The sequence below is a fragment of the Sarcophilus harrisii genome, chromosome 3, assembly GCF_902635505.1.
Source record: "Sarcophilus harrisii chromosome 3, mSarHar1.11, whole genome shotgun sequence".
Taxonomy (NCBI): Eukaryota; Metazoa; Chordata; class Mammalia; order Dasyuromorphia; family Dasyuridae; genus Sarcophilus; species Sarcophilus harrisii.
The window spans coordinates 586,552,307-586,574,375 of record NC_045428.1 but is presented as its reverse complement, the minus strand read 5'-3'; the positions used below and the strand labels follow the sequence as shown (position 1 = coordinate 586,574,375).

General features: G+C 45.9%; 2 protein-coding genes across 4 annotated transcripts in view; one reads left to right on the top strand and one right to left on the bottom strand.

Annotated features, from left to right (window-relative positions):
• Positions 1 to 1,624: 1,624 nt before the first annotated feature.
• On the bottom strand, positions 1,625 to 17,363 carry LOC111719642. 3 transcript variants are annotated; one of them, XM_031963042.1, is made up of 5 exons: positions 16,994 to 17,363; positions 12,830 to 12,966; positions 10,396 to 11,251; positions 9,079 to 9,252; positions 1,625 to 1,946 (listed from the first exon to the last, which is right to left on the bottom strand). In XM_031963042.1, coding segments are annotated over exons 1-5 (1,242 nt in total). In that variant the 5' UTR covers positions 17,068 to 17,363; the 3' UTR covers positions 1,625 to 1,945. The 3 variants fall into 3 exon arrangements, with proteins under 3 accessions (XP_031818902.1, XP_023354582.1, XP_031818901.1); XM_023498814.2 differs by lacking the exon at positions 1,625 to 1,946 and adding an exon at positions 5,670 to 6,929; XM_031963041.1 differs by lacking the exons at positions 1,625 to 1,946; positions 16,994 to 17,363 and adding exons at positions 5,670 to 6,929; positions 16,552 to 16,986.
• A 72-nt stretch (positions 17,364 to 17,435) lies between these two features.
• Positions 17,436 to 22,069, top strand: part of ATAD3A (ATPase family AAA domain containing 3A) — a 54,412-nt gene continuing 49,778 nt past the window's right edge. The window contains exon 1 of the mRNA XM_031963040.1: positions 17,436 to 17,739. Coding sequence (XP_031818900.1) covers positions 17,532 to 17,739 — 208 coding nt within the window. The 5' untranslated portion in view covers positions 17,436 to 17,531. The remainder of the gene's footprint in view (positions 17,740 to 22,069) is intronic.

Genomic DNA, 22,069 nt, shown 5'->3' with positions numbered 1-22,069 from the left:
TGTGTGGCGGAGAGGAGGGAGTAGAGAGGGGACCCTTTTGTTCCTAGTCTTGTCAAGCAAGGTTAACATGGTGTGCTAGAAAGAGAAACCGTCCAAATCTTGGCTCTGCCGCTTATTATTCCCTGTGTAATCCTGGGCAGGTCAGTTCTCCTTTTAGAATCTGCTTCCTCATCTGAAAAATATCCCTGCCAGTTTTAAATGCAAAATTTTTCCTTCCTCTGTTCATTTTCATGAAACTGGCCAAACTCTATTCAACATTTATTAAAGACGGCTTTGTGTCGAACACTGCTGGGTGCTCCATAGAAGGTCAGAGCTTGGAAGGAGTCTTTGAGTCCAACTCAGAATCCCTTTGATATCATCTGCAGCAAATGGTTCTCCAGATTCTGCTGAAGGACCTGGAAGAGGGACAACCCTTACTTTCCTGTCTACCTTTAAAAGTGAACACTCAGCCCAAATATGCCTTTCCATCACTTCTACCCATTGCTCCTGGTCCTACACTCAGGGGATGAACAGAATTCTCATCATCCCTCTGCTTTCTAGTTGCTTTCCTCTGGGCCCTCAAAGGTTGGATGAAACAGCCCTGGTGGAGTGGGACCACTGGGCTTGGAGTCCAATGGAAGGCCTGACTTCTGACGCTTAATAACCTGATGACCTCTAGCTTAATATCAGAGCTAGTTTTCTTCTCAAGAAAATGGGGATGACTTCCCCCTCACCTTTTTTAAATTAAAGCTTTTTATTTTCAAAACATAGACATAATTTTTCAACATTGACCTTTGCATAGCCTTGTATTCCAAATATTCTCCTCCCCCTATCCCTTCCCCTAAAAGCAATCCAATACGTTATACATGTTAAAATATGTTAAATCCAATATATGTAAACATTTATATCATTATCTTGATGCATAAGAAAAATCAGATCAAAAAGGAAAGAAAATGAGTAAGAAAACAAAATGCAAGCAAACATCAAATAGAGTGAGAGTGTTATGTTATGATGCACACTCAGCTCCTGCAGTCTTTTGTCTGGGTGCAGATGGCTCTCTTCATCACGAGATCATTGAAACTGGCCTCAGTCATCTCACTGTTGGAAAGAGCCACGTCCATCAGAATTGATCATCTTGTAATCTTGTTGCCATGTATAATGATCTTCTGGTTCAGCTCATTTCATTTCCCATCAGTTCATGTAAGTCTCTCCAAGCCTTTCTGAAATCATCCTGTTGGTCGTTTCTTACAGAGCAATAATATTCTATAACATTCATGTACGATAACTTAATCATTCATTCTCCAACTAATGGGGCATCCATTCAGTTTCCAATTTCTCACCACTACAAAGAGGGCTGCCACAAACACTTCTGCACATGTAGGTCCCTTTCCCTCCTTTAAAATCTCTTTGGGGTATAGATCCAATAGAAACACTGCTGGATCAAAGGGTATGCACAATTTGATAACTCTTTGAGCATAGTTCCAAATTGCTCTCCAGAATGGCTGGATCCATTCACAACTCCTCCAACAATATATCAGTGTCCCAGTTTTCCCACATCTCCTCCAATAGTTGTCATTATCTTTTCCTGTCATCTTAGCCAATCTGAGAGTTGTGTAGTGGTATTTCAGAGTTGTTGACTTCGCTTTTTTGTATCCCCAATACTTAGCACATAATAGGCAATTAATAGATGATGACTTGAAAAAAAAACTGATCTCAGAGGGTGGTTGTGAAGAAAGAGATCTGTAAAGTTTAATGCATATTTATGTAGTGGTTAGAGTTCTTAACTTTTGAGCCCAGCAAATCCTGCCTCAGACACTTACTTAATCATTTAACCTCTTTCCATCCTAGTTTCCTCATCCATAGAATGGAGAGGTTGGACTTGATGGCTTTGGAAGCCCCCTCCGTTTCCAGAATCTGTGAATTATAAGCCATGGTCCCAGCACTCCTGGAGCTCACGGTTGCGGCATCTAACAAGGGAATAAAAAGCATTTTTTAAAGCGCCTATTTTGTGCCAAGTGTTGGGATGCAAATACAAAAAGAGAGACAGTTCCTATTCAAGAAGCTTACATTCTAGAGTAGCGCTTACATTCTAGAGTAGACCACACATATAGGGGAGAGGGGTGGGTGGGAGCTATAGCCCCAGAGATGATGAAAGGAGAGATTGCTCTCCCCTTTCTAGAAGCAATGGTGGTTGTTTAATAGTTTGACTGGGGAAGGGAGAGGTATGGAGGGGAGTTGATGAAAAAACTACTTTAATATGCATAAGGCAAACTCTCTTGTCCAAACCGTTTACATAGGAGTGTCTTTTTTTCCTATTTTATTTTATTTTCTAAAGCTTTTTTATTTTCAAAACATATGTACCAATAATTTGACAACATTGATCCTTGCATAGCCTTGTGTTTCGGATCCCCCACCCCCTCCCCTAGATGGCAAACAATTCAATATATGTTAAACATGTTAAAATATATGTTAAATCCAATATGTATAAACATTTATACAATTCTCTAGCTGCACAAGAGAAATTTAAAAAAAAAAAGAAAGAAAGAAAACAAAATGCACGCGCACAACAAAAAGAGTGAGGATGCTATGTTGTGATCCACCCTCAGTTCCCACAGTCCTCTTTTTGGGTGCAGATGGCTCTCTCCATCACAAGGTCATTAGGACTGGCATCAATCATCTCATTGTTGGAAAGAGTCACGTTCATCAGAATTGATCATCCTATAATATTGACATTGTTGTGATCTCCACAGGAGTGTCTTAATTAAAAACAATGTTAGAAAGCAGTTTTATCAATGATCTCCCAACTAGCACAAGTATTTGTGCCAACAGCAGCATTGCCAATTAGGAACTTGTCTGGCCTTACCTAGTGGGCTATGTTAACAGGAAGTCTGCTTTCTCCAGGGCAGCTCCAAACACCTTTGGACCATTCTCCTGGGCAGGAAGCTTTTCCTTACTTGCAACCTAAAATCCGACTCATTCCACACTCATTTGGCCCTCACGTTTCCCTGCCACCACAATCCTGGAACCACAATGCAATCTACCTTGCCACTGCCCTGGAAAGGAATGTGTCAAGCCCCTCTCTTAGGATCCCCTCTCAAGAGTCCTATAACCTCCCCTCACCATCCCTCCCTTGCATGTGTATAGCCTCTCCTCTTTTAGAAGGAAAGCTTCTTAAAGGGCAGGTGCTGTCTTGCTTTTTGTGTTTGGATCCTCAGCATTTGGCACAGTGCCTGACATATATTGTTTGCTTATTAAATGCTTTTTTTATCCATCCATTCTTTGTTCCTAATTTTGCTCCCAGGATCAAGAAAAACAAGACCAATGCTATCACATTACAACCTTTCAAATCTCCGAAGATAGCTATCATGTCATCACTTCCAACCATGCATTCTTTAGCTTGATCTTAATTTATTCTATTGTTTGAGATTTCCTGGTCTCTTTCCAGCCCTAACTCCTATATGGGAAAAAAAAAAAAAAGCATTTGCAGAAGGAAGGTAGCCACCGGGCCCATTCACAGGCACTGACTTGAAAAGGCTTGAATGACTTCCACAACTATTAAGGGTTTCTTGTGTGAAAGGGAATAAATATGGTGTTCCAAGCAAGCTGACTATTCATTAGGGAGAAGGTGCAAATCTTGGTCGGGCTAACTTTCTTGCCCACTTAATGATGGGCGTTGAGCATTCACAGCAAAAATGGGAAGATGGAGGAAATTACTTAGCAAAATCTAAAGCACGAGTGAACTGTGGCAAGGATGACAACTCCTCCAGAGGGAACATCTGCAGAATTCGCTGAGTAGCCTATAGGCGAGGCCCCCCCACCACCACCACCAAGGGAGCCCCGCCTGTCCCAGAGAGAAGCAAAGCAGAGCTGCCCAGATCCAGCTTCCATCTCTTTGAAGAGCCGGTCACGGGCACAGAAAGCATGACCCCAAGGGGGAATCAGCAGGGAGCAGCCTTCTGCAGAGACTTCCAGGATCAGGGGCCTCAGTGAACTGGGAGGGGCCTTTAAAATGAGTCCAGCCCATCCCTTCACATGGGACCCAGAGCTCTTGCAACCACCTCTGGGACAGTGAACCCCTCTGCACTCAGTTCTTCACAAAGCAGAAGGGATGGGCTTGAGGGCTCATGTGTATAGGGTGTTTTGAGATTTACAAAAGGCATTCAAAGCATCATTTTACATAAAATCTCATTTGATCCCTGGAATCTTTGCTAGCTTGAAATCTCTGGTTCTATGAGTCAGGTGATCCAGTTTGAGAACAGCCTACGTGGCTAAGGAAGAGATGTATATGTCTATATATGTGTATGACACGTACACATATATATGTGGTGACCTCATTTGGGGTTTTCTTGGCAAAGAAACTGGTTCGTTATTTCCTTCTCCAGCTCATTTAATGAAGAAACTGAGGCAAATCAGTGTCTGAGGCTGGTTATGAACTCGGGAAGAATCATCTTTGTGACTGACTCCAGGCCTGTAACTCTATTACTTGGAACACCATGTTTATTCTCTTTCACACAAGAAATCCTTAATATTTATGTTAGTCATTCAAGCCTTTTCAAGGCAATGGCTCGTGAAGTCTATCTCCCTGGACTAAGATGGGTGGGGTGGCTATCTTCCTTCTGCAAATGCTTTTTTTTTTTTTTTACACATATACAGCTCCTATACTAGGAGTTAGGGCTGGGAAGAGATCAGGAAATTTCCAGCCAAAAAATTAAGATCAACACTATTCTATACCACTTAGCCATACACACACAATTTATAATATACATATGGTTATATATTTTTAATATTTTTATCATATGTATTTTTAATATTATATAATGGGTGTGCTGCTGATTATTAGATTTTCAGTGTAAACATTCGATCCCTAGCGAACGTTCTAAGTCAGGGTTTTTGTTTTGTCCGGGCGTAAGGTGTTGGAGAAAAGCAGTGCAAATTAAGACTTCTGTGACTCACCGTTGTGTTTAATGGTGCTTGATGGTGACACGTGTAAGGTCTTGGAATGCAGTTCTGGCATACATATACCATGTCCTAAGGCATGGGTGAAAATCGAAATGTTTATATGTATGAACGTGGATGTGTGTCTATGTCATTTAGACTGGAAGCTCCTCCACAGCAGGGACTGGTTTTTGCCTCTGTAGCAGTACTTAGCACAGTGCCCGGCCACATAGCATCTACTTAATGTTGTGTAGGAAAGCTTTGTGGAATTGTTATTCTGGCCCAAGCCACCTCTCCATTCTCTGGGTCTCCGTTTCTCTCTCTCCTCTCTCTTCTCTCCCACTCCCAGTCAGGGCAGAGAGCTTCACTTAGGACAGTTACAGCCCATGGGGTGTATCCCCCCAAATGATTTTCACCTGAGTGTCTCTGGATCCAGCAGTTACATTGGCTGGAACTTCCCATGTGCCAACGTCAGGCATGTACCCAAAGCCTCTGGTTTGGATGAAACAGGCTCAAGTAAAAGCCCTTTGAAAAAAAAGATTAAAAACTCTCCTTTGCATCCCAACCAGCATCAAGGAGGATTCTGGGCCAGAGACTGGAGCTGCAGTGACACCTCCTGGCCACAGAGTACCTCTGACTCATTTCCCCCGGAGTCTGGTCCTGGTTGCTGCCATTAAGGGGGAAAGCTGACCCTATGACATTGCCCCCTTGGGGATGCTGTGTCTTGAGCTGCCAAGTAATGATCACATGAACGCTCCTTGATAAAAATCTAGTATATTTTATGATGTCTAATCAAAGACAGGAACTTTCTTTGGAATTCTGCCAATTGGTCCTAACATGATTGTCCCTCCCGTCACCTAGAAACCCGGCCTTACCTCAAAAGCCTAGCTTGTGACCCAACCACACATTTAAGTAACAAATATAATTCGGGTATCTTAAATGTTAAGGGGAAAATCGTGTACCAGGGCAGTCCGTTTGCTCCTGACTCCTCCCCGGTTAGTTAACTCAACCCAGTACATACACTTTTATAAACCCCGAAGAGCTGGGAAGTGCTGGGGACGTTCAAACACTATCAAACAGAACGTTTTATTTAATCATGTCTGTCATGTGGCCAACACCAATACTAGCAGCTCCTGTCCCGGGCTTTGTCCTCCCTCTTTGCTTGCTGAATATTTATTCACGCTTCAAAGATCAAATCCATCACTACTTTGTCCAGGAAGACTTCCCCGATCCCTAGCTTCCACCCCCACTGAGCCCTGGCTGGCAACAACCTTCTTCCTTGGATCCACATTGCTCTCGGCAGCTCTCTGGGGCACTCTTCTCGTGATATTGTATGTTCGGGTTTATTCTGTGTATGTTATCCCTTTGAAGACCATAAGATTCCTGCATGTCATGTAGAGAACCCCACTTGGTACTCGTTTGACTGGATTGAATTGAGAACAAGAGTTGTCTTAGCTAAACTTTGTATCTCGCTTGGCGATGGTAGGTATTTAATAAAAACCCTTTAAGCAAGAGAATGAATGGATAAACATCTCTCCAGAAGAAGCCAGCCCTTCTCTGCTTGGTTTTAGCAATGGGGACGAGAGAGAGAAGTCTGCGTCTCCTTCGGGCTTCGGATTTCTCTCTTCCAAGATGGCACCTTCCAGTCTTTGGCCATTCAGAACGCAGCGCGGTCTCATCCTGTCCCTCTTTTGAAGGTAGGCCCCTCTGGGATTTGGGGTCTTCACACTGGAAGACAGTGACCTCCTTGCTCTCTATTCCACAAAACCAGAGAACCCCGGAGAATGCTAAGGCTTCAGCCTGGAGCTTCATTAGCCTTCCAATCCCGTTACTAATGATCCTGCCGCGTTAAAAAGGAATCCAGATGGGGAGGCTTGGAGCGTTCCTCAAACTCCTCGGCCCTGGAAGCCAGTTCTTGTCTGTAGTTATAGAGGAGCGGTGCGTCCTGGCTGTTCCTCAGCCACTCATTATGTTTGTGGGCTTCATAGTGGAACTGGGAGCTTTTCATCTCATACCTGAAAATCAGAAACAGCTGTGCTGGCCCAGAGAGATGTGGCGCAGCACGGGTGGTCAGAGTAAGCCGGGACCCCCAACCTGGGAGGTATGAGGGGCTGTATGAAGGCAGGGACACGGGGGACAGTAGTGGGAGACAGAGTGAAGAACACTCTAGCCGTGGCTTACCTGTTCATCCCACATCAGGCAGTCAAAAAAGTGGGGAGGGAGAAGGAGAGGGCAGGGAAGAATTGTCCAGTTCTGTAAACAGGGTCACCCGTTATTTTAATTGACCTGATGCATAAAAAGGGAAGCTACTGAGTGGAACTGAGCAAAATGAGTTTGCATGCCTCCCAGAGGAGAAGGAAATGCAGAAGTTGCCGTGTGCTGTTAGTATTTTCAACCCTTTGATTCTCTGTGAAGAGGATACGGGGGCTAATGAGAAGATGATGACAAGTGCTTGGAATGGGCCCTTCCCCTTTTGCCCAGGGACCCCAGCATCAGCCTCTGGAGCACGCGGCTAGACAGCAAAGGGTGAGCGAGGGCACAAGCTTCTGAAATAACCAAGGCTCGGGAGTGAGTTCAGTCAATCTGATCTCTGCTGCAGACCATGTTGCATCTGGAAGCATGGCTGCAGACATCTCCCAGCCACTCCGAGTCCTGGAAGGAAAGTCTGCACTCAAGGTATTAGGGGGGATTACATGTTCCCATGTTATCATAGGGCATCCAGCAGGCTGGGCACGGAAAGCCAGGAGCGCGACCAGCCATGTGTGCGGTCGGCCACAACGGGGGCCAGCACAGTTCTGAGATTTTATGTGGGGCTTCCTCCTTTGGGGAATGAAGTGTTTCTGTAGAAACAGAGTAACAAACACTGTCCAAATTGTCCGAGAACAAACAGCCTAGTGTCTGACTCGGGGCTATGGGGCAGCTGGGAAACAGACTAGAACAGAGTGCATCTGAAATAACAAGCCACTTGGAATACGGACAGCACTGCTCCCCAAGGAGCACAACTCCTGACTTTAGTCAAACTTGAGGACCTGAGCCCAGCTTCCAGCTCCTTGGTTCAGCTGTTTCTCCATTTTTTATAGCCTATGTAACTTTTTTTTCCCAAGTAGAGACTATGCTTTCTGGCAGTTGGCGCTCTGCCTGTTAGATGGGGTTGCCTAGTAACATTGTTACTAGGGATAAGATAGAAGGAGGGATCAGGGAGATGCCAATTCACAAATTGAAGGCTGGAGGTTCAAAGACCTCTTCAGTGGCCTGTAAATTGGAAGTGGGGGCAGCGGAGGACCGTCAAAGAGCCGACCCCCAGGCTACACAGGGAAAGTAACTAAGCAGGCCTGGGGACTGGCCCCATGCTGGGGAGGGGGTGGGAAATGGAACCAGCTGCTATATCAGGAAATCTCAGGACTGAACTTTGTCTAGAACAGGGCTCACAGCAGGATGGAGGGTGGGGCACAGCACAGCTGCACAAGCCTTATACTGGCAAATCCAGGGCGGGCCAAGGAGTCGTCAAGACTCCTCTTTCTTGAGCAGAGGCAGAAAACGGGTCACCACTAACCCTCGTATGGGCCGTGAGTCTTCAGATGGATGTCAAGGTCTTTAAAAGATATGTGCCTTTCAGAGAATCTGATTTGGCCACCCCGAGGGCCTTGGGTATTGCTGGTGTCCTTGATATGGGCAGCCCAGAGACAGCCTTTCTAAGCTTTATCAGGCTGGCTCACGGACAGCAGGCTCCCAGCCTACTGTCTCTCCCTAAGTGTGGATTTCAAGGTTCTCCATCCTGGAAGAACCTGCTGGAGCTTGAGGTCTCCTGGCAGGTTCCCATCATACCAGGAAGAGGCTTACGAAGAAGGCTTCAGCAAGAAGCCTTCAGTTCTCCATGAAAACTAAGATGGAACCTGCTAATTTCCCAGGGTGCTTTTAAAATGTGGCTGAAAAATAACCCATGGTAAAGGTGCTTTTCTAGTTCTACTAAAAGAAACAAGAGGAGGTCCAAGAGAAACCCAAAGGAGTGAGGACTTCGGAGCCACAAAATAGAGCATCCCGGCAGATCCAGAAATGGCTCAGATGGTCCCAGAAGGCTATGGTCTCATCACGCCTGCTCTGGCCCCTTGGGAGGCAAGAGCATCCCTTTATTTTCAGAGCCCCCAAGGAGCTCTTAGCACCTACCACTTGGACCTGGGACCTCGGGTCCGTTCCAGTTCTTGCTGCCTCTTCAGCTCTAGTACCCACTCTTCCTCTGCCCGAAGGCGCTGCAAACGGAGTCGTGTCAAGGTTTTCTGGATGGGGTCCATGGTCCCCAGGGGCTGATGCACATTCCTTTCTGTGAGGGTCTTGAAGAACCTGCAATACAGAGACATGGGGATCTAGGATGTCATGGTACCCCTTTAATTTAGCCCCAGTTCTGGTTCTAAACCCAACAGCCACTCTCCAAATTTCCCTCGCTTGAGCTGATCTGATTAACCAAGATGTCAATTGTCAAAACAAATGGCATGTTAGTGACAGGCCTTAGGCTTGAGTGTCTACCTCAAATGTACCACCCTGTAGCACCTGGGCTATATATATAGCATGGGCCCGATAAATAGTTTTTTTAAAAGAAAAAAAAAGAAAAATTATCCTTTTTTTCTTGACACAACAGCCATTTCTCACAAATACCCAAACAACCACAAATCTACATTTTGCATGACTACATGTATAAAACCCACATCAAACTGTTCAATAAAGTGTTTTTATATGTAATTAAAAAAATATTCAAATAACTGCAAACTATCACCTCTCCATACAATTTTTTTTTTTTTTGCTGAGGCAATTGGAGTTAATTGACTTGCCCAGGGTCATACAGCCAGGAAGTGTTAAGTGTCCAAAGTACATTTCTTAAACATGCATTTAGGGATTGCTGCCTCCAATGGATGCAGCCACTGATGGAGGTAACAGACGTTCTGGTCTGCTAAAGGGACTGATTTATTAAAGCCTCCCCGAGAAGTGGTTCCAGGCCCTGTTTCTTTGAAAGCCACAAGTGGCAATGGAACATCCCCACTTAAAGATGGAAACTGTGACTTGGGGCGCGGAAGAGACACCTTCATTTCAGATGTTTTAAAACTACCCCCCCCCATTTCCCATGAAGTGCCATCTGGCAGAGCAAAGACTTAGGAGTGGCGCTTTCTCTGCCTCCCAGCTAAGCTTTGAATCAACTCTTCAGTTATAGGGGAAATCCCACCAAGATGGCAGGAAGAGCCGGGGGGAGTATACAGGGGCCCAGACACAGAACTTGCTAATCAGAAGGCCTGAACAGGAATCCTGCCTCAGATTCTAACTGTATGACTGGGCAAGTCATTTCCTCTAAACCTCAGTTTTTAATCTTGCAGTTGGAGAATAATACCAGCATTTATTTACCTCCCAGGACTGCTAGATGCCTCCTCAGAGACACCACCGATGAAAAGGGACTCTGCAAACTGAAAGGAGCTGTGGCTGCATTCTGAGTGTTACCTTTTGTTCATCTCCTGAACCAGGGGAGAGGAGATTCCAGGCACAGGTAGGCAGTAAGGGCTCCAGGAGTAGTCCAGGGCATCTTCCTCCCTGGGTTCAGGGGTCATGCAGGCCCGGCGGGTGGCCCAGTGCCCCGTTTTACAAGTTCGAGATCGAGACGGTCTGTTCAGAGTCATTTTCTTTCTGCTCCCTCCGGGCCGGATGAGCTGAGGGGGAGGCTGTGCACAAGCATTGGCTTTGGCTGAGGTGGGTCTCCAGATGGGCCTGGGGGACTGTGACCGAGACCTGACCCATCGAGTCCTCTTGGAAGCGGGGGAGAAAGAATGGGAGCGGGTGAGAGAAAGGGACCTGCCTCGAGGTATGCCGGGAGAGCAGGACCTCACTGGGATCGTAGGAGGCAGCAGGGACTTCACCCCGATCACATGGGGTGCCCCTAGTTTCGGGGGGAAGGCCTGTGCAGGGGGTCCATTCATCAGCAAGGCCACAGATGGCAGGCAGCTAGTGGGGGCCACCTCATTTCCCAGGAGGCCTGCTCTATACCTGCCGGGAGCCAGGGACCTCACTGGAAGGCCTAAGGTCCTAAGGCTTGAGTCGTTTCCCACCGGTCTGGCTAAGGGCACAGGCGCCTGCGCCAGGGCTTCCCCCTCCTTCATGGGAGATGGGCCACATTGGACTTCAGGCCACTGAGCCTGAGTAAATCTCCACAGGTCAGTGGCCTCCGAACCAGAGCCATCGTCAGTGTCAGAGTCTTGATTCGAGCTGGGGACCAAGCGTGGGCACACGTGGACCTTCAGCTTCTGTAAACTTTCTTCTAGGTCCTCAATCGTGGGACTGTCCTTTTGAGGAGACAAACCAGCTGCACAATTAGAATGGAAAGGCACAGTATAAGATCTTGCAAGTCACAAGCCTCCATGCTGTTAGTTACCAGGCTTCTTACAGGGCCTTATAGCCTCCCCACCTGGTAACTGCAACTGGTCCAGAAGGCAAGTGAGGACCTAGTAGCACTTTCTAGGAAAGCTCTGTCTTCCCTTAAGGGGGGGAGATATGGGGATGTCCCAGAATCCCACGGTCTGAAGAAACAAATAGGACTTTAGGGCCCACTTAGGGAACCCGGCCGGTGCATTCATATTATACAGTAAAAAATTGCAGGACTTTTCTATGCATCGAAGGACAACCTGAGTGGGTTTAGCTATGGTTTGTGATTCTTTTAAAGCAAAACCTAAATGCCTCATTCTGCACTCAGCCAAGTATGATGATGTAAAATGAAGCTTCAGTAAAGGAAATGATCATTTTTTAAAAGTTAACCAAGTTATTTTATGCTTCAAACAAAGCAGCAGGATTTTGGATTTCCTTCACAGGCTAATTGTACAACATTTCAGAGTCCGATTCTTTTTGTACAGCAAAATAATGGTTTGGTCATGTATACTTATTGTGTATCTAATTTATATTTTAATATATTTAACATCTACTGGTCATCCTGACATCTGGGGGAGGGGGTGGGGGGTAAGAGGGGAAAAACTGGAACAAGAGGTTTGGCAATTGTCAATGCTGTAAAGTTACCCATATATATAACCTATAAATAAAAGGCTATTAAATTAAAAAAAAAATCAAATAAGGCAGTGGGGGTGGGGCAGGAGTATATCTATTTAGTAGACTGAGGCTTGGTTCCATTCCCTAATCCTCTGGAAAGTTTATATGTTTATAGTTGGGAGTTCCTGCCTGAGGGCCCAGCTGTATTATACGGTGACCAAGTGGGTACAAGACATCCCACATAGCTCCTTGTACCTACTGCCTGGCCCCAGACACCTAGCCGCAGCCCATGCCCCACACCCCTGGACACAGCAACAGAACCATTCCTTCCACTCCTCAAGGGGACAGAAATTGGAGCCATCTGATTGCAGCTGCAGTAGGCCCTTCCTGGGAGGGTCATCTCAGAAGCCCTGTATCACCTCCAGATGTAAGTTTTTTTCTCTCCTTTTCCTTTTTTCTCCTCTCTTCTCTTTCTCCTTACCTTTCTTCTCTCTCTCTCTCCCTTTCTCTCCCTCTCTATGCTTTCTTTCTCCATTTTCCTTGTCTCTCCCTTTCTCTCTCTTCTCCTCCCTCTTTCTCCTCTCACCTCCTTTCTCTTTTCTCTCTTCCTTTCCTCTCATTCTCCCTTTGTTTTCTTTCTCTCTTTCTCTTCTCTCTCTTTCTCCATCTTTAGAATCCTCATTAAACCTCTTTTGGGACCTCTCCTCCGCCCTTGCCTCACTCTCCCTCCTACTATTTGTCTTTGTTCTCTCCTGATTAGATGGTCAGCTCCCTGAGAGCAGAATCTATGTTCCTGCTGTTGCCCCTGTGACAGCTTGTGGTAGGTAAGCCCTGCACATTTGAGAGATAAGGATTTGGCTCCTTTTGCACAAGCCGGTGATGCCCCGGGCTCGCTCATTCTTACCCATTTCTTCCTCTTGAATCCATGAAGTGTTTTCCAGATTGCACAAGGATGCCTGGCTCTTGACTAATTCATGGGAGTTAGGATGTTGGCCATGGACGCTTTTCTGAGTATAACGGAGAAATTCCTTTCTTTTCTCTCTTCACAAAAACAGAAAACACAGAGTCATTATAATATCAAGCATTTCCTCCCTTTTGGGTCTTTCTCTTGGTGTCCCTCCTTTATGTTCAAGCTTAAAATCACCCCCAATTGCACAATTTCTGTTCTTTTCTAATTGAGTGGAGAACATTCTAGTTATTTTCCAGGATGACCAAGAAGATCAACTAAAAAAGTTCTAGCAGGGGCTTGTAATTAGGGCATAAGAATAGCCTCACTGGTAACTCACTGGGGAAATCCTCAGTTCTGTAAACCACTGGAATTCTTTACTCCTGGGCCTGTTCCCATTTCTCTTCTGGTTCATCTACTTCTTTCTATCTGATAGCTCTACAATAGCCCCCCCAAAGAAACATTCTTACAAGGTACCCTAAAGGTTCTAGGTGGTAAGGTTAGAAGTCAAAAAGATTTCATCTTCCTCAGTTCAAACCCAGCACCAGACTTGTCCTAGCTGTGTGACCCTGGACAAGTCACTTTACCCTGTTTGCCTCAGTTTCCTCAATTGTAAAATGAGTTGGAGAAAGAAAAGAACAAGAAAAGGCAAGAAAACCCCAAATGAGAATGCAAATGAAAGAGCTTGGGAATATAGCTGGCTCTCCTGATCTTGGCTACCTTCTGATTCTCATATTGATGTAGTCAGTCACCCTCTAGGTTAAGGCAAAAACACAGTGACTGGGTGAGTGGAGAGAAGGGGAAGGATACCATATACATTGTGGAGGTGATTGGACCTTAATGGGGGTTGGGTGTGAAGAAAAGGAATTGAATTGAAAATATCACGAGGTTTGAAAGAATGGTTTCAAAGGAAATATAACAAGGTCCATTTTGATGATGCTGCAACTTTGTTGGCATCCTAAAGTAAAGCCCAGGCTCTCTATACCCATGAATCGTCCTTCCTTGCAAAGGAAAGTTTTCTTAAGGAATGATGAGAAATACCATTTTCTGGAGTCAAATGTTCAGTTCCTTCTTCCAGACCAAAAAAAATCTTCCCATACCAAACCCATAACTTTACTATCTCTTTCCCCCTCCCCTTTCAGCTACAGGAAACAGCAATTCTGAAAGGAAACTTTCAAAAAGTAGGGAATAAAATAATTTTGTTTATTTGAGGGAAGGAGGAGGAGGAGGAATGTCTGGTTAAGGCCCTGCAACATTTTCTCTGTCATTGGGTGCTTGGGAGTTTGGTGGGGAACTGACACAAACCTCTAACTCACATGCCCCATTTAGGGTTCAGGTTCAGGTTCAGAACATCATCATTGACTAACATACATAATAGTTGTTCCCAAAGTCCCTTCTTCTCTTCTCTTAACCAAGGATCTCAACTCCTGCTTCTTTCCTCCCTTATTCCCACACCACAAAACTCTGTATATTATCCACCATTTTGCTGATGAAAAGTCATTCTTTTTACCAACTCATCTTCAACCCTATCCCCCAATCCAACTCCCAGCCTCCTCTTGGAGCTTGTCCTTTTGATTACAGACCACTCTCCATGAATCTTCCATTTCTCTCCAGTTCTTTCTCCTTCCCTGCTTTCTATAAACATCTCTAGGTCTCATTTATCCTTGAAAAAACTTTCACTTGATCTTGTATTCCCTCAAATTGATGGTCCTGTTTTTCCCCTCCTTTCCTACTCTTCTATAATTCTTGATTCTAATTTCTCTCTTCCCATTTACTTCTCATCCCCAAGAAACTTGGCTTCTGACCAGACTATTTCACTGAAACTATCCTCTCCAAGGTTACCAGTGATCTCTTAATTGCTACATCAGATGGTGTTTTCTTAGTCCTCATCCTTGTTGACCTCCCTTCAGCATTAAATACTGCTTCTTCCCACCTACACATCCTCCTCCACTTGGATTTTTTTGACAATTCTCTCTTGGTTCTCCTTCTTGTTCAACCTATACTTATCTGTCTCTTTTTCTGGATCATCCTGTTCCCTAGGGCTCTGTCCTGGGCCCTCCTCTCTTCCATTTATACCTTCTTCCTTACTGATCTCATCAACTTCCCTGGGTTTCATTATTTTTCTTATGGCCCAATAAATCAATAAGATTTTTTTTTTAAAAATTTGATTCTGTAATTTTCAGTCATGTTTTACTCTCCATATTCCTGTTTGGAGTTTTCTTGGCAAAGATCCAGGAATGGTTTGCCATTTCCTTCTCCAGCTCATTTTACAAATGAGGAAACTGAGGCAAACAGGGTGAAGAAACTTGCCAATCACATGATCAATAAGTGTCTGAGGCCAGAGCTGAATTCATAAAGATGAGTCTTCCTGACTCCAGACCCCAAACTCCTCTGGCTGCCAAGTTACATTGTCCATATGGCTGACCTGATAAAGAGCTATCTTCACAATCTGGAAGTCCTGGGTTCAAGTTTTGCCTGTCACATTCTAGCTGTGGGACTGTACATATTTCATAACCTTGCAGTGTCCCCAGAATCTAAATGGTGAAGCAGGTGCAAATCTGCATTGTGAATGAGATTGCTTTTGTGAGCCACAAATTCTAATCCAATATATCAGACACCATGTTAGACTCTAAGGATACAAAGTCTCTAAATAAAACAATCTCTATCTCAAGGAGATTATATTCTATCAGGGAGAGACAACATGGATACCTAGAAGTACATTTTTTAAAAATCAAGGTAATTTTTTATGTGGAGAGATTGGAGAAAACGTAGGATGGGAAGAATGGCTCAAGAAATGGCTCTCAGGTGGGAGAAAGAATTTGAGCAGATGTTATGAGGCAGCCTGAGGAGGAAATATGCTCCTGCATCGCACAAAGGGAGACTCCTCATCACTATCCTGAATTGCCTTCCGCCATTAAACTGCTGGTTGGACAGCTCCATCTGATGGCCTCATTGTCATTTCAAATTTGGCGCGTTCAAAAGAAAACTCATTTTCTTCCCTTGAAACCAGTTTTTCAAACTTCTTGGTGTCATTCTCATTTCCTTTTCTTTACCTCCCCCCACCCCAACTAAAGTACAATCATTTCCCCAAAATTCTGTCAACTCCACCTCTGCTATGTATATGGCATCTTTCCCCTTCTCTCTACTCACCCAGTCACCAATCTCAATTAGATTTGAATTATCTCTTACTTGGATCATTACTCCAATGATCCAATAAGCATCGATTGTCACTGCCTTCTAATTGAACTTCTGTCTAGCAATCTTTCCCTTTTCCAACCCAATTGACCAAAAAAAAAAAAAAAAAAACTTTCTAAAACAAAAGTACTTTCCTCAAAATCTTTGGGAATTCTCTATCATTTTTAGGATAAAATACAAACTCCTTAGCGTGATATTTAGTGTCCCACGTGCACCTTCAGTCTACTTTTTCAAAAATTGCACGACACCCAACTTCCCTTACAACATTTTCCAGACAATCTGCTCCATTTCAGCTGGCATTGCAGCTCCCGCCTCGGCCCGTTTGCAGAGGCTTGTCCTCTCCCCTCCTCCTCTCAGATTCCCTGGCTTTTTTCCAGGCCAAGTAAACCGCATTTCTTCGGCGGCTCCTAGTGCCTGGCTTTGCCCCCTGACATTATATCTATTTCGGATGTGGGAACCTTTCTCGCAGATACATAGTTACTTACATGTATCTCCCCATGTGAATGGAGGTTTTGCCTTTCCTTGCATCCTTAGCACAGAGTCTAGCCCACAGGAGATGATAAACACTTGTTGTTTAATTGTATCCTCCCCAATACAACAAACCCCTGCAGTCCCTTGAGGGACTATGTCAATTTCGTCTTCCAAAGTCTACAAACTAGCGCAGCGACTGTACGTCTTAGGCACTTAATAAATGCTTGTTGAATGAGAGAACGGACGAGTGAATGCAGGCTCAGCTCTGGGTCCGCCTCTTACGGGAAGGCTTCCCTGGTCGCTAGCGCTCCAGACCCTGATTCTCTGGGTGACTGAGAACCCTGGTTTCACTCTCCCCTTCGGGGCAATGAAGAAGTGGGGCGGAGGGGGCTCAGTGAGCGCTAAGTATTCTGCCAGCTCGGGCGGTCTCCGGCTCCTCTTGCTGTTCGCACTCACCGGAGTGGGGCCCGGTGCCCGCGCAGCACGAAGCTCAGGGGCTCCTGGGGAACCGGTTTCTTCGCTGCCGCCATGGTCTGAACTCTGCCCGGCGTCTCCTAGCAACGGGGCACCGCGCTCCGTTGCTAGGCGGAAGTGATGACACGAGAGAGGATGGTCTTTCCGGCCATGGCGCCCTTGAACGTCCCCTCTCGGCCTCCGTTGCCAGCGACCCCGACGACCCCATTCGGCCCCTCCCCGACTACCTTTGCCCCGGAGTCGCTGGCAGCCAATGGGCTGCTGTAAACGCGAACCTCTCTTGCAGGAGACGGAGGAGGGGCTCTACACGGGGGAGGAGTCAAGCCTCCCCGCGGCCAATCCGAAGGCTGAACGTCCCCGAACGCGAGGTTCGGGGCACGCGCTCTCCTAGAGCTCGCCCCCTAGGGGGCGGATCCCCGTTCCTGCGCTTGCGCCCTGGGCGCCGCGTGACGGCTCGCGCCGCGTGTGGAGGCTTCTCGGCTCGGCGGGCACGCGTGGGGGCTTCGAGGGGCGTTCTGCCATGTCGTGGCTCTTCGGCGTCAACAAGGGACCCAAGGGCGAGAGCCCTGGCTCCGTGCTGCCCCTGCCGCCCTCTGTGGGAGGGGACGGCAGCGGGGACCGGGCGGGAGGCGGCGGGGACCGACCCACGCCCAAGGACAAATGGAGCAACTTCGATCCCACGGGCCTGGAGCGCGCGGCCAAGGCGGCGCGCGAGCTCGAGCATTCGCGTGAGTAGGTCACTCCGGGGTCGCTTCTCCCATTTTCGGCTCTCGGCCCCGGAAACGTGAGCCTCTCCCCGTCCCCTTGGGCTCCGTGGGGAAACTGAGGCTGGGGCCGCTTCCCGCTCCCTGGGTGGAACTGGAAGCCCGACCCGCCCCCGCCACCCCCGGGACTCTCTCTGGAGGCTCTCTCTGAACAGAAAGCCACGCGTGTGAAGCTTGAGACGGGAAGGGAGGTCTGGCCCCTGTGCTGCCCTTTGACCCTCCCGTGACCTTGGGCTTTTCACCTTAAACCCCCTTTCCCTCCCCCGCCTCAGTTGCCTCATCCCTGCCTTGGGGGAGGTGCAAGATGTGGAGGTCAGAGCCAGAGGGTGGAGGGAGAGGGGAAGCTACCCCCGGGGCACGTGGGCTTAAGTCGTTCCCAGTAAGCATCCATTGAGCACCTTCTGTGTGCAAACAAACCCCTTGGTCCTGAGCTCCCAAGGATCTGTGTCCAGAGAAGCCTCGCTATTTTGGGATGATCGCAGGGCTAAGGCACTGGGGTCTGAAGGTGGGACTGGAAGGGAGAGAGGCACAGGGTGGGTACCTGTGGGTGGGGAAGGGCGTCCAGGGCCACGCTGGGACTGCACCGGGCGCGGGAGGGTCGTATCCCAGCGATGTTACCAGGCCGGAATTGACAGAACTTGGTTATGGGAGAAAGGGGATGAAAGCAAAGGGATGGGGGGTATCTCGGACTTGAGACTAGTGTCTCAGGTGTCTAGTGACACTAATGGGAAAGTTAGGGCAGGGCTGATAGACATATGGTACCCAAGTGCTTTCAGACAGAAGCGGGGGCTGGACAGGTGGGCAGAGCAGGGTTAAGTCTCTGTGCCGAAGTCTCAAACCAAGCCCCCAATCTAGTGATGGTAGCCTTCTACTTTCACTTAGGTGGGGGGTTTTTAGGGTTTCTAGGATAGTGGGAGGTTGCAGAATGCAGAGCTAGGGTCAGGAGCAGAGAGAGCCCAGCACCATACTGTTAAGGTAATATGGCAGTTTTTTGAATGCAGATTGCTTTTTTAAAAAAAATGTTGTATTTGCATGATGCAAATTTACTTAAAGTGAGATTGTATAAAAGGAAAAGGGAAGAAGATACAGGCCAGAGTGTTGGAAGATTATCTATTTCTCCCTAGGATTGTGAAAGAAAGGCATTGGACTTTAAGTGGTCTTTAAGAATGCTTATGCCATTGACCTAACCAAGGGGCATTTTTAATAACCCACTCTGCTCTAGGATCCTATTGAAGTTTTGGAGATCCGGACAGGATTGATGGTGGAAGACCACTTGTTGGAGATGGAATCTAGCTCTGCCTACCTTTACTCGGTAGAACTGCAGAATAACATTAAAGCAGAAAGGAACTTTGTCTCTTCATTTTAGACATGGGAAAATTGTTCAAGGTCACGTAACTACTGCTAAAGCCAGGGCTGAAACCAAGGTCTTCCGACTCTTCCCACTGCCTCATATTTCTCCTTGAATTCCAACCCCCCTGGTGTTAATGGTGAAAGTAGTTGTTAAGTGCCAGTATGAGTAAGTGCAGGAAATCTCTTAACTACTGTTTCCTAAGTTAATTTCTCTACCTAATGATCTAGGTAATTCTTAGAACGGGTGCCTTGGCAACAAAATAATTTGTTACTTGCAACTTCCATGTAATCATCTTTGGTTCCATTAGGAACTTTACTGTAGCTAATGTGGCACTTTATATTCAATAAACAGCTACATAGTTGGCGATCTGAGCATAACTGTTCAGATTGCCAATTATTTTTTCACTCCACTCTATGGAGTACCATACCAACCATGGGTTGATTTCCATCAACCAAACTCATTTCCACTTCATGAACAATCTAGACTATGGAACAAGTAAGGATAACGTGACAGCTTAGTAGTGTTGTTATCAAGTCATTGATCTCTCTGCTGTTGTCTCTTTCTCTGGTTCTTCCCAGCCTTTAAAATGTTTATTTTTATTGCTTTTACTCCTTGTAGGATATGCTGTAGTGAGAATTCTTTTTGTGTATGAATTGGACTGGAAGGCCCCTTAAGTCCCTTCCAGCATTCAAATTTTGTGATTGTTTGGTGGCTTTGTCACCTTTGTGAAGATGACTCTCAAATCGCATATGTCTATAATCTTGCTTTTAACCTCTGTGCCTCAATTTTCTTCAACAATAAATGGGAATCATTCTGCTACCTTCATGACCCAACTGAGGAATGATTGAGCCAATATCTATACATAATGCCTGAAATATAGTAGGGGCTTAATTGATTTATTTTCTCCTTCATGTCTCTCCTACATTCTAGACTAATGTTTCCAATTGCCTGAGAAATATCTTTACCAATAGGAACTTGGAGTCACAGATTTGAATCTGGGAAGGAACCATGAAGATCACCTAGGCTTATCATTCATTTTATAACTGAGGCCCAAGGACAGGCATATAGTTAATAATGCTGGGATTTGAACCTGTCCTCTCAGAGTTTGTTCCTTATCTTGCTGATGCTGCTGTTACCATCACCTCAAATTCACATAACTCCAGATTATAAATCTATCAACGGCCCCATTTTCTTCCAACATCCCTACTTCTGAGAATGTCATTGCTAACATTCTTTCCAGGTCATTTTTGTCTCCTCTTCATTCCACATTCCATTGCCAGATTAATCTCACTGATTAATTAGGTTCTCAGTCATCAGTACAAAGACTAAAAGTTGAAATCATTCCGTTCTCAAGGAATTTTCATTCTACAGATAAGATTTTCCCAAGTAACATTTTAATCCGATTCCCTTTAGCATTCAGGGTTTCCTGGCTGTAAACTTCAGTCTTCTGCCTTCAGCTATGGCCAGAACTAAATCTTACCCTTTCTCCTTTCAGTCCCTGCCCTTTGGGTTCTGTCACTCCCTTTGCTTAGTCTCCCACATTGATCCCGTCATTCAAGACCCAGAACAGATACATGTTTAGGAGCCTCTCACTGATACTTAAGCTTTGACTGAGTACTCCCTTTCTGCTTTTGAGGCTAGTCTTCTTTTTCACTTGTCATATTTGATGGGGATAGAATTCACATAACATTGCACACTCCTTTTGAGAAAAAGACCATTAGGTGGCTAGGTGACACAGTGGATAGTGTGCTGGACCTAGAATCAGAAAGACTCCTCTTCCCAAGATCAAATCTAGCCTTAGATACTTGTGTGATCGTGGGCAAGACACCTTCCCATTTTACCTCAGTTTCCTCATCTGTAAAATGAGCTGGAGGAGGAAATGACAGACTCTTAGTATCTCTGCCAAGAAAACCCCATGGCTTCCTCCTTCAGGTCTCCTTGTGGCTCTAGGTGTCAGTTGTCTGGCCAGGGCTAGAAGTAAACTGAGGCCACAGATCAGAGGTTATATTGAGTGAGGGATCTGTGGTGTACCTCCTCTCACATTTTTTGTTCTAGATTTTGAATTCTGTTCTCTGGCTCTGGTTAGTTTTGAAGAGACTTAAGCAGACCACGGCTGCTGCTGTCAAGGACTGTGTTTTCTAGTCTCTAAAGTGATTTGTATTTTGGAGAAAGCTTTATTCCTATTCAGATTCACAGAGGCCAGTGTGCTTTCCTCTTACCTCTTGGCTGGGCTAGCAGAGATAGCTGGGACACATTCTCATGTGATAGGCTCCTCCTTGGAGAAGCTTGCTTTAGCTGGCAAGGCCCATCTCTGGAACCTTTCTGCCTTTAGTTTCAGGGACTCATCTTGGGCAAAGTTGGTTCCCAGCTTGCAAAGGCATGTTTCTATCCAGAGTGGTGTTTCTAAGGGATTTGTTATGAGATAAAGTTTGTAAAGCATTTCACGAACTTCACAGAACTTCATTGCATATATGTCAATTAATATTACAATGACGCTCTTTTCTGCAACCATCTCTTGGTGATTGGATGACTGGTTGACTAAAATTTCTGATGAAATAATCCGAACTCAGGCAAGGGATAAGAATTCAGTCCAGGAATTCTTAACTTGATCTGTTAGTTTTTAATTTACTGAAGAAAACTATGCTTGATTTTCCTTTAGTTCCTTGAAGGCCTACGCTGTTTTTTTGGTGCTGTGTCCCTGGGCCTGGTGCATTATTCTCTAGCTCAGCTAAACCACAGGTCCTTTCCAGTGTTTATATTGACCATCTCCAGTGCTTTCCATTACTCCTCTTCTCCTATAAGTGCCATGTAGCCTTTAAGACTCGGATCAAGTTTACCTTCAACTTGTATGGATAGGAAGCCTTTCCTGAGCACCCCAGGGGCTTCTGCTTGCCTTTCCAAAACTACCTGCAGTGTCTTGTTTTTAATGTGTAAATCTCAGTA